Below are 20,841 nucleotides of genomic sequence, written 5' to 3'. Positions count from 1 at the left end.
CCACGCTGCCACTCGAGAAGGTAGCCAGTCTGTGATCCGTGACCAGGTGACTCTACGTCCTGGCTTGCCTGGGAGGGTCCTGTGTGTGGGTATATTTATTAATGGTGCCCCCTTTGTTTTCGAGAGCGTCCTGTTTTGGAAGGTCAGTTGACTGGTCTCCAGATCCTTGATCAAGCCAGGCCTGAACCCCATCCTTGCCCTTCCTCCAGCTGCCTGCTCACTCACCACAAGGAAGCTGATTGGCCCATACTTCCCCTCCTACCGTGTGCCACGGCCTCTCTCACGCACCCTCCCCCGCCTCCCGCCCACAGCTTGCAACTGCAGCGGCCGCTCTGAGGAGTGCACGTTTGACCGGGAGCTCTTCCGCAGCTCAGGCCATGGTGGGCGTTGCCTCCGCTGCCGTGACCACACAGCCGGGCCACGCTGTGAGCGCTGCCGGGAGAACTTCTATCGCTGGAGGCCACAGACGCCATGCCAGCCCTGCGACTGCCACCCAGCAGGTGAGTGGGCCGCACTGCCCCGGCCCCACACCCTCCCTCGCCCACCGCCACGGGCCCCTGCTGCCCTGTGCGCTTCCTCCCCAGGCTCCCTGCGCCTCCAGTGCAATGACTCTGGCACCTGCATCTGCAAGCCCACGGTGACGGGCTGGAAGTGTGACCGCTGCCTGCCCGGCTTCCACTTGCTCAGCGAGGGCGGCTGCAGGTGAGGACGGTGGGGACAGTGGGTGTAGATGACCCAGCAAGGGCGCACGGCGGCGGATTCGGACCGAATGCTGGGAAGCAGGAGGGAGAGTCCCAAGCCCCTCGGAAGGTAGAGTTGGCAGCAGGTGGTTACCTGGGAGTGGAAGAGGAAGAAGGGAATGAAGGCTGACCCCCTGGGGTTCTGCTTCAGGCACCTGGGCGAAGGGAGGCCACTCATGGTAAGGGGAGCACAGGGTGGGGAGAGGCAGAGTCTGCAGTGCTCGTGGGGCATCCAGGGGGACAGAGATGGTCAGGGGCTACTGGGGTCTGGACCTCAGAGGAGGGTCTACCGCCTGACTATCACTTGATTGAGAAAATACACAATGACCCCCCCAAAATAAAGCCCTTATAAATTCAGAAGTACTATTAAATGACCTTGGCTTTGGTCCATGGCACCAGTCTCCTTGTATATTTGAAAGGCAGTGGAAATGCCATTGGGGAGGTTCGGGGAGTCTCAGATCTCTCTCGAAATACTCAGTCGTTCAGGCATAAAACTGGCCATCAGGTGGGGACCTGGGTGCTTCCCCGGGGTCTCTGTGGCCTCTGGGCCTGTGTACACGCCACTTCTCCTACCCTAGAGCATTCTCTTCTCCCTCAACACCCTGCCTCTCCCCGGCCTGTGTCTGAACAAAGTCCTACTCATTCTTTAATTTTCAGCCAAGGTACAACTCCCCACCTTGTTCCCACTCCAGACACCTCATTGGTGCTGCCGCAGCCTCTTCTTGTACATTCCCTCCCATAGCTTGTATCAAAGTACAGCATCTACCTGTCTGCCTGTCCATCCTCACTGGACTCTCGGCTCTGTGAGGACAGGGACCATGTCTTATCAGATGGGGGGTGGATGGAAAGTGCGTGGATGGGTAAGTGAATAGGTGTGTGGGTGGGAGGGATAGATAGAATAAATGGACCAGTGGCTGGAAGGGTGCACAGGTGGATGAATGAGTGGGATGGAAGCAGGTGGGTTGGCAGATGGGTCACTTCCTTCACTCAGGGGGAGCAGTAGAGCCGGGGGACAGGCTCTTGGGTCAGCCCGCCTCCTCTTCCTCTCGGGCGTGGGGAAGGATGGAGAGCTTCCTTCCAAGGAGGGTGGGCTATTCCCACTCGGGAGTTGCTCGTTGGACGCTTTCCTCTCGTCCTCTCTCTTTGGCAGACCCTGTTCCTGCCATCCCGCTGGCAGCCTGGGCACCTGTGATCCTCGCAGTGGCCGCTGTCCCTGCAAAGAGAATGTGGAAGGCAACCTGTGTGACAGGTGGGTGAACCGACCCAATAATAAGCCTGCTGGAGGTGACCTCAGTGGTGGTGGGAGGAGCAGGGGCCATCATCCTCCCAGACTTGGGCAACCCCACCCCCTGGCACCCTTCCTGGAGCACCATGGATCCGACACCCAGGAAGTTATCTAAAGACTTTACAATACCATTTATACTTTGACGCACCACCACTGAGAGTTCATAAGCTGTGAAAATACATCTTTTTTTCCCCTAGCTCAGAGTCCTGAAAAGAAAGAGCTAGAAAGGATAGGAGAGACCATCTAATCCAGGGAGAGCAGATACATGGTACTCGTACCACAACCCTCCCATCTCACACTCAGGGCAGACATCACTAATAGAGCACTACCACAACCCTCCCATCTCACACCCAGGGCAGACATCACCAATGGACCACAGCAGTTTACCATGAGCTCTACTGTAACCTCAGAATCCTTCTCTACGCCCTGCTCCAAGAAGCTCCCACCAATTGAACTGAGATTCAAGCTTGTTGGCCATCCTTGCCATCCTATCATGGTACAAGTGGAGCTTCTAAGGCTCAATGAGGCAGAAGGACTTTGCCCTGCCCTTCCTCCTTCATGTGTTTAGGGGGCCTCCTAGCCCCAGCAATGGGCTGGCGGACAAATGGGGGTTTACGTCCTTGCGCACACCCTGTCCCCTCTTCCTGGCTTCATCTCCAACCTCTGAAGCCTTTGCAGCCAGCGTGGGGGGTCCCAGGGCCTCTTTGATCCTCTGGCCATGGGCCATGTGTGGGGAACCTGACACGGCAGTATATTGTGGCCTCCGCTCTTGCCAGACTATGCTGGGCCTCTACTGGTTCAGGAAGAAACCCGGCCTTGACTCTCACCTTGTCCACGCGGGGCCTGTGGGTCCTGGGGTGGGAGGTGGACTCCCCGCTGGGTCTTCCTCCCCCAAGACCCCTCAAGCTGAAGAGACAGAGTGGAGTTGGGGGACTAGATCCCACTAGCTCTACTCCACTGCCTCGTACCTTGAGGAGGTCCGCCTCTGAGCCTCACTTTACCTGTTTGTGAGATGGGGGGCGCCGGTGAGATGTGTTCGTTGGAGCTGGCCCAGCTTTGGGGTAATTGGCAGCTTCTTATGAATTGGATTCCTCCACCTGGGTCGGCCCGAATGGAGCCCCCATGGTGCAAACCAGGAATATGTGTTTGTCAAAGGCCTTTGCAGGGCTTCTGGGAGAAATGGCTGATTCTGGGGCTGGGGCGGGGAAAACACAGGATGAGCCCGAAGCATCTTGTAGAAAGCAGGGAAGTGCTTAAAAACAAAACCAGACAAAGACAAACCCAGAAAACCCCAAACCAGGATGGGGGCCCGTGTCAAATGGACATAAGCGCCAACCTGAAAGAGTTCCCAGAGCTGGAACAAAATAAATAACAACAATATCGGATTATAACCCAAAGTATAAAATAAACATCCACGAGTCCACACTGATATAAATAGATGAGTGAATAAATAAATACAGGGGGGTGAAGGGACAAATCTTCCTGGCAGAAGAATTCCACATTATAAGTGAAGAAGGAATGAGGGAAATATTAAAGCACTGTTACAATATCAGAGTAATGATCGCTAATGTAGGCCAGAGCCGCTGATGAATGCTGAAATTCGTGGGCAGGACTTGAGGGAGAAACAGGATATTTGCATAGCCCCCAAATATCTCCCTCAAAATATTTACTAATTACTGTGGTGCTTTCACCATAGGTCCACGATTCTTTGATTACTGGCCCCCTCCCTGAGGTGGAGCTTAATTCCCTTCCCCTTGACCCTGGGCTAGATTTAGTGACTTGCTTTTGACGGCTAGAATATGGCAGTTTTGCAGTGGAGAAAGCTGGCAGGGACTTCCCTGGTGGTCCAGTGGTTAAGACTCTGCACTCCCAATGCAGGGGGCCCGGGTTCGATCCCTGGTCAGGGAACTAGATCCCACATGCCACAACTAAGAGTTCGCGTGCAGCAACTAAAGATCCCGCACGTGGCAATGAAGATCCTGTGTGCTGCAACTAAGACCTGGCACAGCCCAATAAATAAATACTAAAAAAAAGAAAGAAAGAAAAGAAAAGAAACCCGGCAGGCGGCGCCTTAACTAAATGGTGAAGGTTAACTTTACCAGTGACGTCATACATGACCAGTGATGTCATATATTACCAGTGACATCACACAGGTATCATTTACCCTGATACGATGTGAGAAGAAGGGCACCTCGCCTCTATTTCTTCCCCAAACCCACAGCCCCAGTCTAATCTTGAGAAACACCAGACAAACCCAAATGGTGGACATTCTACAAAATATCTGACCAGTACTGTCAAAAGTGTCCAGGAAAGACCGAGAAGCTATTACAGATGAGATTAAGGACACCGCTAAATGCAATGCCATGTCCTGGATGGGATCTTGGAGCAGAAAACAGACGTTCATGGAAAAGGGGGAGAAATCCTAATTAAGTCTGGGGTTTAGGAAATAATGTTAATCGGTGTTAATTTCTTGGCTCTGACAAACGTACCCTGGTAACGGCAGATGTTAACATTAGGAAAAGCTGGGTGAAGAGGCCATGGGAACTCGTGTCTACAATCTTTGCAACTCTTCTGTAAATCTGAAATTAAAACAACTTTCCCCAGTGGTTCTGGGCTCCGGTTAGTGTAGCTGGGATCCCCCGAATGTAGCCAATTCATCTGGCCCCCGTGGGCATGTCTGTCTCCATTGCAGATGTCGCCCGGGGACATTTAACCTGCAGTCCCACAGCCCGGCCGGCTGCAGCAGCTGCTTCTGCTACGGCCACTCCAGGGCGTGTGCGGCCGCTGCCCACTTCCGGGAGCACCACATCGTCTCCGACTTCCGCCGGGGTAAGAAGTGCCCCCCCTGCAGCCACCTCCAAGGGGTCTGCTCTCAGCGCAGCTGGGACGGGTGGTCCTGGGTCCTGCTCTGGGGAGATCCTGCGATGGTGGTATGGGGGGGTGTGGAAAGGAGGGGGCAGCCTCGGGCCCCAGCTCGGGCGTCTCCCACAGGCCCACACACCGGCCGTGCCCCTCTGGGTCCTTCAGTACCCCCAGCACCTACCTGCACCCCTTGGCTCCCTCCTGGCTGCTGCCTTCCTCCTCAGCCTCCAGCAGGGGTAGGGGGTGGGCACCTGGCAGCCTTTGGAGCCTGTGGGGGAATTTCCAGTTGCTCCTTGGCCCCCTTGGTGTATCCTAGTGCTGTGCTGGGGATCTGGGCTCGACCCCCTGGCCTTCGTTTATTGAGCACCTGCTGTATGCTAGGCACCATGCTGAGCTCGTTATGTCCATGGAACCTCCTGGATTCCCTGGCAGGTAGATATTCTCATCCCCATTTTACAGATGAGGCAACTGAGGCCCAGAAAAGGAAGGTCACGTAACTTAGTTGTTGGCACCTTGGGTTCATCAGCTCCCGAGTTTTGCTCTTTGTGCAGGTCTTCTCTCTAGGTCCAGGGGTGCTGTGGGGACCTGGGTCCCCAGCTCCAGGTGGATCTTTGGAGCAGGAAAGCAGTGGAGCTCTGAACTCTGCATTAAATCATGGCCTGCGTGGGTCCCTGCCATGCCCACTGAGTCTCCCCACCCCTACATCTCCCCCAGGGAGCGAGCACCTCAGGGCTGGCTCTGGGGCGCCCCAGATGCAGGGGAGCCGTGCGCCCTCTGCTGGACACCACGCAGAAAGCAGGACCGAGTGGGGCTTGCAATGGGGACCGCATTGTGGTCACGTGGGCTGTAGTCCAGGATGTCAGCGTCAGAAGGGACTCATTTTATAGATCCTAGAATAACATCACAATCCTCCCCACTTGGAGCCAAGCCCTGGGTTTGGCACTTCAGTCTCAGCATCTCACGTGATCTCACTAACACCCCGGGCCAGCAGTTCTCAAGCTTTTTGATCTCTGGATCCCTTCATGCTCTTGAAAATTAGGGAGGAACCTCAAAGTCCTTTTGTTTATGTGGGTTGTTTATACGGATATTTTCTGTATTCGAAATTAAAACAGTAGTTTAAAAATATCTGTGTATTAATTCATTTACAGGTGACCATAGTAAACTTATTAACAAAATATAACGTCTGCCTGTGAAAAATAACACTCTTTTTAAAAGACAAAAAACTTTGAGAAGAGTGCTACCCGTTTTACATTTTTGCACATCTCTTGAAGGTCTGGCTTACTAGAAGTCAGCTGATTCTTACCACGGCTTCTGCCATTTAGTCTGTTGTGATATCACACATCCTGTAGCTTCTGGAAAATTCTCACTGTAAGAAAGAGAATGAAAGACGCAAATAACATTTTAATGTTATTTAGAAGATAGTTTGACGCCATGGACCCCCCCCCCCCCGAAAGAGCCTTAGGGATCTCCCAGGATATTCAAACCAACTTGAGAACTGCTACCGGGACCACAGTACCTCATTGCCCCCATTTTGCAGATGAGGCACTAACTGGCTTCAGAGAGGTTAAGTAACTTGCCCAGGGTCACACAGCCAGCAAAGGGGCAGAGCCTAGTCTAGCACGGAGGAGCCCCGGACTTGCCCTTTCTGACCTCTTGCTGTTTCTTCATCCCTCCCTCCTCACCCCTGGGGTGTTGGGCCTCCAGCGTATTCTCCAGCTGCCCCCCTGGAGAGCGCCCTCTGGAGGTCACTTGCTCTGCGCCCGACTGTGCCTGGTGTACCGCCCTCACCAGAGGGAGGGTGGACTGAACTGGGACTGGGTTCCCACCCCGACCTGGCCACTTCCTAACCAGGTGGCCTCCCTGGGTGCAGTGGGGCTCGTGGCACACACACCTGGAAGGACGGGGTGGTGAGGTCACGGGCGAGGAAATCCTCTGAAGACCTGGAGACGAGGTCAAGTCCAGTCTCGTTAGAGACTGCCCACAGTGGGGTCTCCGGGCTGTCCTCATGTCCTCCTCATGTGCTCAGTGAAGGGGACTTCCCTGGTGGCACAGTGGTTAAGACTCCGTGCTCCCAGTGCAGGGGGCCCGGGTTCGATCCCTGGTCAGGGAACTAGATCCCGCATGCTGCAACTAAGAGCCTACATGCTGCAACTAAAGATCCGGTGTGCCACAGTTAAGACCCGGCGTAGCCAAATAAATAAATATATATTTAAAAAAAGAAAAAAGCCCACCGAAGGGGCAGGGCAGGCCCAGAGGTCAGACTGTGCCCCAACACAGCCGGGTCTCTGAGCCTCCCAGCTCCTTCTGGAGCCACCTCCCACCCCAAGACCTCCATCCTGATGTGGAATGGGGTTCCGAGCTGCCTGGCCCTGGGCCCGGAGCGTTTGCTAGCACCAGCCGGCTCTCATCCCCCCTCCCCGGCCTGTCTCTAGAACAGTCTCTCCCCTCCCCTGGGTCCTGGTGTTTCAGGCTGCACTCAGGCCTCGGCGGGGGGCAGGAGGGGGTCGTCCCTGGGACCCGGGAAAGGGTGTGAACTGGGAGGGGCAGAGACCACCCTCCAGGGCCTCACAGGGGCCCTGTGTGTGTGTTTGCTGTCCAGGAGCCGAGGGCTGGCGGGCCAGAAGCACGGGGGGCCCAGAGCATCCTGCACAATGGAGCCCGAGGGGACTCCTCCTGGACCCCGAGGACAAGGAGGACCTCACAGCACCAGGTACCTGCCTCCACAGGCAGGGGCAGGGCTGCCCGCATTCACGTCCTGTGGCTGCCGTCACAGATTACCACCGACTTAGTGGCTAAAAGCAACGCAGAGGTATTCTCTTAGCGTTCTAGAGGTCGGAAGTCAAAAATGGGTCTTGCTGGGCTGAAATCGAGGTGTCGGCTGGGCTGTGCTCCTTCTGGGGGAGGCTCTGGGGGAGAATCCTTTTCCTGGCCTTTTCCGGCTTCTTGAGGCGGCCTGCACCCCTCTGCTCGTGGCGCCTTCCTCCTCCTTCAAAGCCGATCAAATCTTTCTCACGTTGCATCTTCCTGACACCACCTCTTCTGCCTTCGTAGGGCCCTTGTGATTACATCAGGCCCAGCTGGATAATCTAAAATGATCTCTGTACCTTGAGGTCCGGCTGATTAACAACCTTAATTCCACCGCAACCTTAATTGCCCCCGCCATGCAGCCTAACAGATTCACAGATTCTAGGGATCAGGACCTGGACACTTTGGGGAGCCATTTTCCTGCCGATCATGTGCCCTGCAGCCTCTGCTTCCTCCTCACGGCCTTGCCACACAGGGCCCCCTCAGGCCACTGTCGCACCCCAGACAATCCCTGTGCGTTTCCCATCAGCGTCTCACCCCCGCCAGGCCACCGCACCCCCATGCCTGGGGCCATGGTATTGCTGCAGAAGCAAGAAGTTCTAGATTATTCTGAACCACTCCCCACCAACTAGGGCAGCTTTGGTCTCCTGGAAACTGTATCAGACCAGGAGCCTGGAGCCCATTCTTAGCTCCACTGTGGCCAGACTTGGGGTCCACTGGCTCCCTTCACACAGTCCTGCCCTTTCCGTCTCTCTGCAAGAGGGGCTAGAGCGGGGCACTCAGACATCTGAGGAGCTGTGTGGATGCAGCACCCATGTGCCCTGCAGCCAGAAAGCAAAGGACATGGGGTCCTCAGGTCCCCTCCTGGGGCAGGTGTTCCAAGTTCAGAAGCCCGAGAGCAGAAAACACGCTCTGTTCCCTCGCTGCTTCGTCAGCGGATTTAAGAAGGAGTTATTCACTCCAGTGTTTGCTGGGTTCTCTGCTGGGTGTGCTGGGCACACTGCAGTGGGCAGGGCAGGTGGTGGGCGAACTCAACCGTTTTTTGTTTTTTGGTTTTTTTTGTTTGCGGTACACGGGCCTCTCACTGCTGTGGCCTCTCCCGTCGCGGAGCACAGGCTCCGGACGCGCAGGCTCAGCGGCCGTGGCTCACGGGCCCAGCAGCTCCGCGGCACGTGGGATCTTCCCAGACCGGGGCACCAACCCGCGTCCCCTGCATCGGCAGGCGGACTCTCAACCGCTGCGCCACCAGGGAAGCCCGAACTCAACCGTTTTTATTTCACTTCTTTTTACGCACACGTTCAACAAACACTCTCGTGAGTCCAGAGGGCCTGAAGGGAGGAAGGATGGGGTATCTTTTGGTCCCTTTCCTTCTGTGTCATGATTTTCCGCCTAAGCACTTGGCTGATGCAGAGAAATGACAAAGTAAAACAGGCTATGATAGGGCCCCTTGGTCCTTTGTGCATCTGCCTTCTTTCCACTGGAAGCAAGTTCTGATTCCCATGGCCAGTGTGGCCCTTGGGGGCTGTCAGTGCCCCTACTTAGTCACGCGAGTAGCACGCTTGCCTGGTACTTGCTTTGAGCCTCACTGAATGCCATGGATGCGGGTCCCTAGGGATTCTGAGCTCACGGGGGTTTGGGCGTCGTGAGCGCTGCGTCATGGGCAGGCAGGTGCCACTGCCTTGCATACTGTGAATTTCTCCTCTGCACCTGCACAGACTCCCTTGTCCCATGGCACTTCACTTGCAAAACCCAAGTTCCAAGATAGCAGTCTTAAGAGTGTCAAGATAGTGACAGCAGAGCGTTAAGCCAGGCGTGGGGCCCCGGGTAACTGCCAGGGTCACACGCCCAGGAAGCCAGCCCTGTCTGCGAAAGTATGAGTGGGCCGCCCTCAGCATCCTCTGTTCAGGGACCCTTTGATTTTGTAGTTTGATCTTTTGAAGGTTTAATTGCCAGTAAAATCAGTGTAGACATTTAAAATCCAGCGAATCAATTGAAGACCGTCAAAGCTGCCCTCTCTCGTCTTCAGAGAAGTTCCTGGGAGACCAGCGGTTCAGCTACGGGCAGCCCCTCACGCTGACATTCCGGGTCCCCCCCAGGGGCCCCCCCGTCCCTGCGAGGCTGAGGCTGGAAGGGGCGGGTCTGACCTCGACTCTGCGGCATTCCGGCTCGCCCAGCCCCCTGGACGCCAGGCAGCCGGGGGAGGTACAGCTCAAGTTCCTGTAAGTGTCCCGCTCTGTCCTGAGAGATGGGGTCAAGCAGTCGGGGTGGTCCCTGAGGTCCAGGCACAGCTGGCTCCCCGGGGCCTGGGGGCTCCCGCCCTCCCCACTCCTGCTGGAGGATTCCTGGCACCGCCTGCCCCGGGCCTCGGGTTCTGCTTTGACCCCCCCCTCCCCCTGCCAGGTTGCAAGAGACCTCCGAGGACGCGGACCTTCCGCTGCCCGCCTTCCACTTCCAGCGGCTGCTCAGCAATCTGAGTGCTCTGCGCGTCCAGGCCAGTGGCCACGGCGCCAGGCCTTCTGGTGAGTCATGACAGGGCCACCCCCAGCCCCCAAACCAGCTAGGCCCCCGGGCTCTTTCGTGCATCGCCTTGTCGAGTCCTCGCCGCAGGGGGTCATCGTCCCCACTTTGCCACGAAGGAGTCTGAGCCTCGGAGAGGTTGGGACACTTGTCCAAGTCCCTATAACCAGTAAGGGCAGCAGGGGTGGATGCTGAGAACAGAGGCAGGGGCCGGACAGGTGAGGGGCCTGAGGATGGACAGCTCTAAGGGACAGGTGCTTGGCCACAGGGCAGCCAAGAACCTGCCATGGTTCTCTGCACCGTGGCAGAGTCCGCCACCGCCGGGAGGCCGGACCCTAGAGGGCCCCAGGTTGCTGCTGGCCGCAGGGGGCCAGGCCGGGGTTCCCGGGGTATCGCTTCCCCCTGCTGGTGATCGGAGGTATTGCACCTAAAGAAAGCCTGGTTTCTAAACCCTCTGAAGCAACCAGCTAAGTCATCACAACTTCAACGGGGACTTCTCACCACCTCGCATCCTGGTCACTGGGTGACTGATCTGATGGTCCTCTGACTGTTCCTGGTTCCTCCCCTTTTCCTTAATGTACTTTCTCTCCTCCCCACCCCGTACCTGTATGTGCCTAGACCAGGGATCCTCCGTGCCCCTTTTTAGAACAGATCTTTCATATATAGCACCCCTTTTACTATCTGGAAATGAAATGCACAGATATGATATTATAACCTAGACACAATTTTTAAAAAGCAGTATACTATTCTAACTGTAGTACACAGAATAAATAAAAGGAAAGTAGATGATGTTTTAAAATAACCACATGAATTCCAGTCACTTTCTAGGAGGGTGATTTGCTCCTTTTGAGAACCCCTGGCTTAGATGGCCAGCTTTTGCTGGGGCCCCTTTGAGTCCAAGGCTTGGGGGTTGTAACCCAGCCCCCTCCAGCCCCAGACCTTCCTCCTCTTTGGGGCTGTGGTTTAACTGCCTTTATCCCCATGATCCTTGCCAGTACTCCCTGCTCCCCAGACCCCCCCTTGCAGGAATTTCATTTTTACTCTTTCCAGAAGCTTCCAGAACTTCCTTCTGTTACTCACTCAGCCATCTGTTAACAGATGTTTACAAAGCACCTACTTAGGCCAGGCCCGTGCTGGAGGTGAACTGGAGACACACGTGGACGTATTGATACTCATCTCACCCCACCCCGCAAACCTCCTCTGCCCACTGATAATGCTCCGGGGTGTATCACTCCAGACCTTCCTGTGTGCATGTACTTACGTTTGTATTTTTTTTAATCCAGAAATGTGATCCCACAGTACAATGATCTGCCACTTGCTTTTTTCAGCTAACAGTGCACCCTGGAGGTTACTTGCCTTTTACACATAGAAGAAGCTGGCTCTCTATTTCCACCATGCATCACTCCGTGGTAGAGATAGATACTCCATAAAGTTTGACCCACTCCCCTATTCATAGGTATTGAAGTTGTTTGCAGCTTTTCACCGTTGCCAACAGCGCTGCAGGGAACAGCTTCGTATAAAGGTCTTTTATCCTCGTGCAGGTGTGCCTTTAGGACAGAGTCCTCAAGATGGAAATGTTAGGTCAAAGAGTGTACATTTTACATTTTAACACACGCTATCAAAGTTGGCTTCAGCAAGGCTGTACCAATCTATATTCTGATGACAAGTGTCCACTCTTCTCCCCTGTTTACCTGCTCTGGTTTTCCTCCAGTGTTTACAGATAGTTATTACATTTTGTCCCAAGTTTCTGGTTGTTTTCTGTGGGAAGCTTGGTCTGAGAGGAGCTACTCCCCTGTTACTAGGAGAAGGACCTCCGGTTTTGTATTCCCACAGTCCCGTGCCTGAGTTCCCCACACCCACATCCTCCACTGTCACTGATCTGTAAAATGCTCACCAGTCTGAGGGTCGTGTACGACAGCAGTCTTTAAATGTACACGTCTTTAATAACCAGTGAGAGTGAATGTCTTTCTGTAAAATTCCCAGCCATATCTATTTCTCCTTCTGAAAACTACCTGGTTTTTCCTTTGCCCTTGGTCTGTTTTTTAAAAATTGTAAGTGATCCATGGACTGCCTTTGTATATATGGGCCACTAACCCTTTGCCTTTTGTTTGTTTGTTTGTTTGTTTTTTTGTGCTACGCGGGCCTCTCACCGCTGTGGCCTCTCCCGTTGCGGAGCACAGGCTCCGGACGCGCAGGCTCAGCGGCCACGGCTCACGGGCCCAGCCGCTCCGCGGCACGTGGGATCTTCCCGGACCGGGGCACGAACCCGCGTCCCCTGCATCGGCAGGCGGACTCTCAACCACTGCGCCACCAGGGAAGGCCCTGCCTTTTACATATGTGACTAGGAAGGCTTGGGGAGAAACATGTGCATGGAACTCTCTCCTTCTCTCTCTCCTTGACCTGCAGGCCCAGTGTTCCTGACTGAGGTCCGGCTCACGTCGGCCCGGCGGGGGCTCTCCCCCCCAGCCTCCTGGGTGGAGACTTGCTTATGTCCCACGGGCTACACGGGCCAGTTCTGTGAGTCCTGTGCTCTGGGATACAAGAGGGAGACACCACTGGGGGGACCCTATGCCAGCTGTGTTCCCTGCACCTGTAACCAGCATGGCACCTGTGACCCCAACACAGGTGAGTCTCCCTGTATCCCCCCCAACCCCCACCAGGCCACCTGGGCACACAGAACAGTGAGACGAGTACTTGACCTGCACGGGGTCAGCTATGAGCATGAAAAACAATACCGATGGTGTCCTCGAGTCCCTCCAAGCGCTAGGCACCTTTTTATTTATTTTTAAATTTTATTTATTTATTTTTTTGCGGTACGTGGGCCTCTCACTGTTGTGACCTCTGCCGTTGCGGAGCACAGGCTCCGGACGCGCAGGCCCAGCGGCCGTGGCTCACGGGCCCAGCCGCTCCGCGGCATGTGGGATCCTCCCAGACCGGGGCACGAACCCACGTCCCCGGCATCGGCAGGCGGACTCCCAACCACTGCGCCACCAGGGAAGCCCTAGGCACCTTTTTATATGCTATGTCATCGAATCCTGCAAAAACCCCTGGCGGTGCGGGTACCATTCCTGTCCCATCTTACAGGTGAAGGACCTAAGGTGCAGGGAGACTGCATGGCCAATAGGTGGCAGAGCTACTCCTTCCGCAAGTTCAGTGCCAGCTATTCACCCCCCCACTTGTAGCAGAGGAAACCTGGGGAAAGACCTCGCCCACAGTCATTGGGCAGGAGATGCCTGACAGGGGTTGGACGCTGGTTCCTCCCACAGGAGGTGGGAGGGTCAGCGCCGTGCTGCTCTCCTGGAGCTGCTGGGGTCTCTGAGAAGGGAATGCCTTTTCTCAGCTGCCAAAGCACAGTAAAGTGGGAATGAACAGGCCAGCCAGGATGGGCATGCACCGGCACCATGAGGGGCCTCCCCGCTTCTTGTGCCCGTGGCAGACATCACTAATCGAGCCAGATGCTCCAGGGGAGCTGTCTCATGAGATGGGACTAGTTTGTCATCCCTCAGAGCCCCTTGCCTTGGCATGACCTCCAGCTCCATTTGGGCGAGTCCTCATCTGTAAAATGGGCACAGCAGCCACTGCCGTCCACCCTGGATGGGAGGAGGAGTAGTGAGCATGTGGGTGCTGGGCCAAGACAGGGACCAGTGGAAAGCAGGGCAGATGTGACAGCTCCCCCTGGATGCCACCCCTGCTCTGCTCGTCCGCCCTGCGTCCCCTCTCCTACTGTTCACCTCAGGCCCTGCTGGGTGTTGCTGGGGGCCTCTGGGAAGTGCTGGCCTTGCTTAGCCCCTTCTCGGCCAGGCTCCTCCCTTAGTCCCTGGCAGTGGCTCTGAGAAGACTCCAGATGCTGTGGGGCTGGAGAAGGGGGTTTGCAGAATCCCCTTCACTAGAAACCAGTGGGCAGAGACGGGGGTTCTGTTCTACGAGACCAGGAAACCTCTGGAAACCCATAGACCCCCTAAACGGGAGCCTCATGTCAAGGCCAGAATCCTGGATCTGTGTCACTGTCCCTGAAGTTAAGAGGACACGGAGGAAGAGGAAAAGGAAAACTGTGACAGCAAATGCTAGCTGTATCATCAGCTGGTTCGGTTACAGGTTTTGGAATACAAAATAATAATGACGACAGTAATAATAATTGTGTGCAAGAGACCGTGCAGGGCACTTTGACTGCATGGCCTCATTGAAGCCTGATGAAAACCTTTTGAGGTCAGAGCCATTTATGCCCATTTTGCAGGTGAGGACGCTGAGGCACAGGCGTGCCCAGGTTCACAGGGTCAGTAAGTGGTGGATGTGAACCTGGGGTGGACGCTTCATCCCTGGGCTCTGCTGCCTCCACCTTGGAAGTGTTCCCACCCCTTTTCTGCCTGGGACGTGCTCTGTGACCCCCACGGCCAGAAGCCTGCCTGCCATCTCTGGGGCGTCTGGGCTCGGGCAGTGGTGACCAGGTGCTTTTCTTGCCCCTCAGGGATCTGTCTATGCGGCCACCACACCCAGGGCCCGTCGTGTGAGCACTGCTTGCCAGGTTTCTACGGCAACCCCTTCACAGGCCAAGCCGATGCCTGCCAGCCCTGTCCGTGCCCTGGACAGTCGGCCTGCGTGACCATCCCAGAGAGCAGAGAGGTGGTGTGTACCCACTGCCCCCCGGGCCAGAGAGGTGAGTGGCTCATGCCCTGGGGCCCTGCGTCTCTGCCCGGCCTCCAGGAGTGAGTCCTGGGTCTGGAGTGTGACAGATGACGGAGGGCCCAGCTTAGGGGTGACAGGCCTGACCTCTGGGGACACTGGGTCTCACAGCCCCATAGCCAGGGCCCTGGGCTGAATGGGTTCCTGTCAGAACTTGGGCCACTGAACATACTCCGTGGGATTTTGGAAATCCTCATGTCCGGTCCTGGCCCCGCAGAGCCTCGTTTAGTGGCTTAAGACAGAGCTCGGGAATCCGTATTCCTATCAAGTTTCCTGGCTGATTCTAGTTAAGGCGGAAAACCTCTGACTGAACTCTCAGCTTCAAAAAAATGTCATCATGGGAATTCCCTGACAATCCAGCGGTTAGAACGCGGCGCTTTCACTGCCGTGGGCCTGGGTTCGATCCCTGGTCGGGGAACTAAGATCACGCAAGCCACGTGGTGCATCAGATAAATAAATAAATAAGATTTTAAACTGTCACCAGATAACGTGTGAAGCAAAGTGTCCCCAGCCCTCTCCCTGTTCCTCATTCCTGCTCCAGGACTGAGTCATCCTAGGCAGCTGATTTTTTTTTTTTTAAAAAGAACAGCTTTATTGAGATATTATTCACATACTCTATGATTCACCCATTTAAAGTGTACAGTTCAGTGGTTTTTCGGTATATGCCATTATCGATTTTTTTTAATTTTGGCAAAATACGCGTAACATAAAATTTGCCGTTTTAACCATTTTTAAGTGTACAACTCACTGGCCTTAAGTACATTCACAATTTTGTGCAGCCATCACCACCATCCCTCCACGGAATTTTTTTTAATCATCCTAAATAGAAACTTCACACCCATTAAGTTATTGTTTAATAGTTCTCCCTCCTCACAGCCCCTGCCATCCGCCGTTCTAGTTTCTGTCTCTGAATTTGACTATTCCGGGTACCTTGTGCAAGTGGACTTAGATGGTGTTTGTCCTTTTGTGTCTAGCTTCTTTGTTTCTTCCTTCCTTCCTTCCTTCCTTGCTGCATTGGGTCTTCCTTGCTGCGCGCGGGCTTCCTCTAGTTGCGGCGAGCGGGGGCTACTCTTCGTTGCGGTGCGCGGGCTTCTCATCGCGGTGGCTTCTCCTGTTGCAGAGCACGGGCTCTAGGCGCGCGGGCTTCAGTAGTTGTGGCACACGGGCTCAGTAGTTGTGGCTCGCGGGCTCTAGAGCGCAGGCTCAAGAGCTGTGGCGCACGGGCTTAGTTGCTCCGCGGCATGTGGGATCTTCCCGGACCAGGGCTCGAACCCGTGTCCCCTGCATTGGCAGGCGGATTCTTAACCGCTGCGCCACCAGGGAAGCCCCGCGTCTGGCTTGTTTCACTTGGCAGAATGTTCCAAGGTTCCCAGACTTCTGGTTCGACATCTAGTACCTGTGGCAGCGTCAGGACAGCCCATTACCTTGGTCCTGTCAGATGCCTGCTTTGTTGGGACCACTCTGAAAGCAGCTCCCTGATGGCCAGCAGGGCTGGGGAGATGCCCCGGAGCAGGAGTCCCAAGAACTGAGGGTGTGAGGTCCCACCACCGGACCCCGGCCCTGCCATCGTGGTGCTCCTCCGTTTCCATGAACTTCCCCACATTTTCTGGCTCCCTGCCTGTGGCTTCCTCTGGTCTGCAACACGAGGGGGTCCCACGCAGTGAGAGGGTGGACACTTAGCGAAGTTACCCAGGGGAGGATTTCGGGGGAGCAAGGCACTGCTGTCCACAGAGGGAACCCTGGTTAGGCTCCCTGGGGTCGACGTTAGGCCCTGGGGCTGTGTACCAGTTCCTGTCCGTATCACACCGGCATCCTCCAGGTCCCGCCAAAGCCCTCACCCAGACAGTCTGAGCTGGGACTGACCAGGGTCAAGTCCTGCTCCCTGCCTGCCTCACTTGTCTACCATCCTGAACCCTTGCAGCTGCCTCCTACCCGGGAGCTGTCCTCACGGGGTCCCAAGTGGGTGGCAGGTTAGCTACGGGGGCCACATTCTTCATCACCAGCTTCAATCTCCCCGTTGTTGCCCGTCTTACTTTTTTTTTTTTTTGGCCGCGCTGCGCAGCTTGTGGGATCTTAGTTCCCTGACCAGGGATTGGACCCAGGCCCTCTGCAGTGAGAGCATGGAGTCCTAATCCTTGAACTCCCCCCCCCCTTACTTCATTTCTATTTCAGAGTCTCAAAGCCAGACACTAGCCTCTACCTGGAACTCCATTCAGATTTCTCTTTCCTTCCTTTTCTCTCCTTTTCTTTCATCTCTTCCTCAGTATTCCTCCTCTCCATGTTCAAGGTTGCCTGCCTTTAGTCGCGTTAGCTTGATTTCAACTGGACCGATGAACTCTGAGGACGCAGGGAGCCCACAACTATTTTTCACCATGACAGTAGCTAGTTTTTAGACTATAAAGTTAGTGAGACTCATTGTAACAACGCACGCTGTTCGTAAAAGTGTAGAGAGGAACATGAATGTGCAGAGGAGCAAGAAGACAACTTAAGATGCCTGTCATCCTGCCCCCCCAGAGCCCCCCCAGTCGTCTGTCTCGTGCAGATATACGCGGAGAGGGTAGGTGTCTTTACCAAGAATGAACTGACGCTGCATGAAGCAAATGGTACAAGTGTGTTCTGGTACGCCCCGTCTGTGTTGAGAGGGAGTCTCCCAGGCCATGACCCCCCAAAAGCCTCCTCACACACCTTCTTTTCTGAGACTCACAGTAACGCTGGGGCTGGAAGATGAAGCAGCAGCCCCAGACCAAACCCAGGAAGCGAGGTGGGAGGGGGGCGATGATGGTGAATGGGCGATAACAGCCGCTCCTGTGGAGCGCCAGCCGTGTGCCAGCGTCTGCGCTAAGCGCTTGGCACCAGTGATCTCACCAAATCTCAACAGTCCCTTGAGGTAGCCGCCGTGGCCGTCCCCACTCGGCAGACAAGGAGCCCAAGTTCAGAGAGGCACAGCGACTTGCTTAAGACCACACAGCCTGCTAACGGCCCAGCTGGGCCCTGGCCCCAGGTCAGACTGGCCCCAGGGCACCTGCTCTGCTCCACAAGGAGACTTGAGCGGGGAGCTCCCTTCGGTTCACCCCTCGTGGACCCAGCAGGCTGGGTCCCTCAGTCACCCAAGGTTTCTCCTTTCCCAGGGTGGCGCTGTGAGATCTGTGATGATGGCTTTTTTGGGGACCCGCTGGGGCTCTCTGGGGCCCCCCAGCCCTGCCAGCTGTGTCAGTGCAGTGGGAACGTGGACCCCAATGCAGTGGGCAACTGTGACCCCCTGTCTGGCCACTGCCTGCGGTGCCTCCACAACACGACGGGTGTCCACTGTGAGAGCTGCCAGGAAGGCTTCTACGGGAGCGCCCTGTCCCCTCGGGCCGCAGACAGATGCGTGCGTGAGTACCGGCCCTCCCAGACCCACAGGGTGGGGCGTGGCGGGCCCCTTCTCCACCAGATCCAGCGGGCTGCTCTGCAAGGCTGTGCGACCTTATGCCCATTACTCACCTTCCCTGTTGCCTTGTCAAGAAAGCGTAAGGGTTTGCTCTTCTCCGAGGTCTTTCAGGCCTGGGATCTGATCACCTCTGCCCCTGCGATTTTATTGTTTCTCCTGCCGGGATAATTTAGACTCGTCTCGCGCTCCGCGGTTGGCGTGCGACACTGTCCCGGGTGACCTGTGGTCCTCCGTACGTTTGTGCCTCCCCTGGGCTTCCCGTGAGGCCGTGCCTCCCCACCAAGGCGCTCAGCCCTCCGCGCCCTCTCCGAGGGCCACAGCGTGCATGAGCTCGTGGGAGGCTTCCAGAAGTGCCGCAGGGAGGAGCTCAGTGTTTGCTCCAGACTCACTCGCTCCTGAGCCCCTGCTCCGCGCAGCACCTGTCCGCCTCTCGTTCTACGGGGCCCAGGAGAGCAGAGACAAGTGACCCAAACAGTGGGAACACAGGTCTGCCCCCAACCCCCAACCAGGTTTCTGGCCTTCTCTCCAGCCTGGGGGGACTCAGGGCAGGCTCAGGAGGGCCATCCGCCACCACGACTATTCTGGGCTGTCTCTCCAAGGACACAGAAAATGGGCTGGGACTTGAGCCCAGCCCTAGAACCCGTTTTCAGAGACTGCTTAGGAGTCTGAGCCGAATGCGAGTCGTCTCTGTGGGCTCCCCATCTTCTCTGCCTCTCCTGGGTCCCCAAAGGTTGAACAGATGATCGGCACGGTTCCCCAGCACCCTTTCCTGCTCCCACCCCCAGCCTGCAGCTGCGACCAGGCGGGCTCAGTCAGGGAGCAGAGACCCTGTGACCCAGTGACCGGCCAGTGTTCCTGCCTGCCTCATGTGACCGGACGAGACTGTGGCCACTGCAGCCCTGGCTTCTACGACCTCCAGCCCGGCAGGGGCTGCCGGAGGTGGGTGGGGCGAGGCTGTGGGTGCCCTTCCCCTGGGTGTTTCTCCGGGATGGAAGAAGTCGCCAGGGAGCCTCCAGAGAGGGGCCTGGCTTGGCATGTGTCGTCTCGGGCCCACTGCCAGGTACACTGTGCCCTGCACTGAAGGGGGACAAAGGGACGGTCCCTTGGGGGTCAGATTCATGACCCTGCCAAACCAGGATGCAGGCCAGGAGCAGCCCTAAGGGATGTCCAAGTGGGCAGGGGCTGGCTTGGTCTCTGATTCCCTTCTTGGTGACTCTGTCACTCTGTGACCTTTTGGGCCACAGCAGCAGCTCAGATACCATCTTTAGGGAGCAGTGGAGAACTCCAGGGAAATGCCCAGTGAAGCAAACAGGTTTCTTCCTGACCAGACCTCTCGGGCCTTTAATATGCTAATTGCACTGTGACTTTCCAACTGAAGGGTATAGTCCAAATGTATATATGTCCCCGTACCTTTTTTTCCTGGGGGGAGAGCCTTTTACGAGACTGTGCTTTCCAGGGCACAGCTTGAGGCAAGCTGTTTGACACGTGCAGACACAGAGGTGGGGCCTTGTCAACAGAGGGCGTGGATCACCAGCCCTAGCCGGCAGAGGTGAGTCTGGGAATGGCCCAGAGCTGGACTCAGACCTGGGTCCCTTCCCTTATCGCAGCTGCAAGTGCCACCCGCTGGGCTCCCAGGAGGACCAGTGCCACCCCAAGACCGGGCAGTGCCCCTGCCGTCCAGGCGTCGAGGGCCAGGCCTGCGACAGATGCCAGCTGGGTTTCTTCGGCTTCTCCATCAAGGGCTGCCAGGGTAAGGAAGCCGGGTCCTTCCCAGGCTGCCTGGAGAATGAGGCTTCTAAGAAAGAGGACCAATGGGGAAGATGGCCGCGCAGCAGGAGAGAGATCAGATATGGGGCAGGTTTTCTTAAGAGCAGCCGTGGGGACGTGGCGTAAGTGGGCGGAGTAGAAGACAGCAGAGGAGGCCAAGAATCTAGTCCTAGACTCCACTGCGAAATTGCTGCCTGCCTGGGGCCATCGGGTCACCTCTCTGGGCCTCATCTGTATGCTGAGACCGCGTGGCAGTCCTAAACCCGACGGGTCCTCAGACCCCAGGGGCGCTGAAATCACTCAGGCTCTCAGCCATCACCTCCGGCTTTCTGAGTCCGTCTCTCCCAGGAGGGACCCAGGAAGGTACTTGAGCTGCCCACGGGGTCTGCAGCAGCCAGGTGCGAGGGTGCAGGGGGCCCGGGGGTTCCAGTGTGGGCCGTGGCCGTCAGGGCAGCCAGCGCCGTCTTGCCCCGCCCCCCCAGCCTGCCGGTGCTCTCCGCTGGGCGCCGCCTCGGCCCAGTGTCACGAGGACAGCGCGTGTGTGTGCAGGCCCGGCTTTGTGGGCTCCAAGTGCGACCTCTGCCAGGACAACGCCTTCCTCACGGCCGGCGGCACACACTGCCAGAGCTGCCCGTCCTGCTACGCCCTGGTGAAGGAGGAGGTGAGGCCTCCCCATCCAGGCCCTGCCCAGGGCCGCCCCACCTCCCGTTCGTGTCACGCCCCCGGAGAGCACCGGCTCCGTTCTGGGCCCCGGC

The 20,841-nt window shown here is 56.4% G+C and overlaps 1 protein-coding gene and 1 non-coding gene across 3 annotated transcripts in view; both read left to right on the top strand.

Moving 5' to 3' along the window:
• Positions 1-20,841, top strand: part of LAMC3 (laminin subunit gamma 3) — a 62,620-nt gene that overhangs the window by 24,985 nt on the left and 16,794 nt on the right. The window contains exons 5-17 of one of the 2 annotated variants that reach the window (XM_067040450.1): positions 312-500; positions 585-702; positions 1,891-1,989; positions 4,718-4,854; positions 7,487-7,597; positions 9,719-9,911; positions 10,093-10,211; positions 12,616-12,834; positions 14,675-14,863; positions 18,018-18,263; positions 19,105-19,258; positions 19,927-20,069; positions 20,569-20,747. In XM_067040450.1, the coding sequence (XP_066896551.1) occupies positions 312-500; positions 585-702; positions 1,891-1,989; positions 4,718-4,854; positions 7,487-7,597; positions 9,719-9,911; positions 10,093-10,211; positions 12,616-12,834; positions 14,675-14,863; positions 18,018-18,263; positions 19,105-19,258; positions 19,927-20,069; positions 20,569-20,747 (2,096 nt within the window). The remainder of the gene's footprint in view (positions 1-311; positions 501-584; positions 703-1,890; positions 1,990-4,717; positions 4,855-7,486; positions 7,598-9,718; positions 9,912-10,092; positions 10,212-12,615; positions 12,835-14,674; positions 14,864-18,017; positions 18,264-19,104; positions 19,259-19,926; positions 20,070-20,568; positions 20,748-20,841) is intronic. The other variant, XM_067040451.1, reaches the window with a different exon arrangement.
• Positions 3,861-3,933, top strand: TRNAG-CCC (transfer RNA glycine (anticodon CCC)). The gene has a single exon. It is a non-coding gene; the product is annotated as a tRNA-Gly (tRNA).

The sequence above is a fragment of the Kogia breviceps genome, chromosome 8 (assembly GCF_026419965.1).
Source record: "Kogia breviceps isolate mKogBre1 chromosome 8, mKogBre1 haplotype 1, whole genome shotgun sequence".
NCBI classification, from domain to species: domain Eukaryota; kingdom Metazoa; phylum Chordata; class Mammalia; order Artiodactyla; family Physeteridae; genus Kogia; species Kogia breviceps.
The sequence above is the reverse complement of the archived record's forward strand: the minus strand, read 5'-3'. Positions and strand labels throughout refer to the sequence as shown.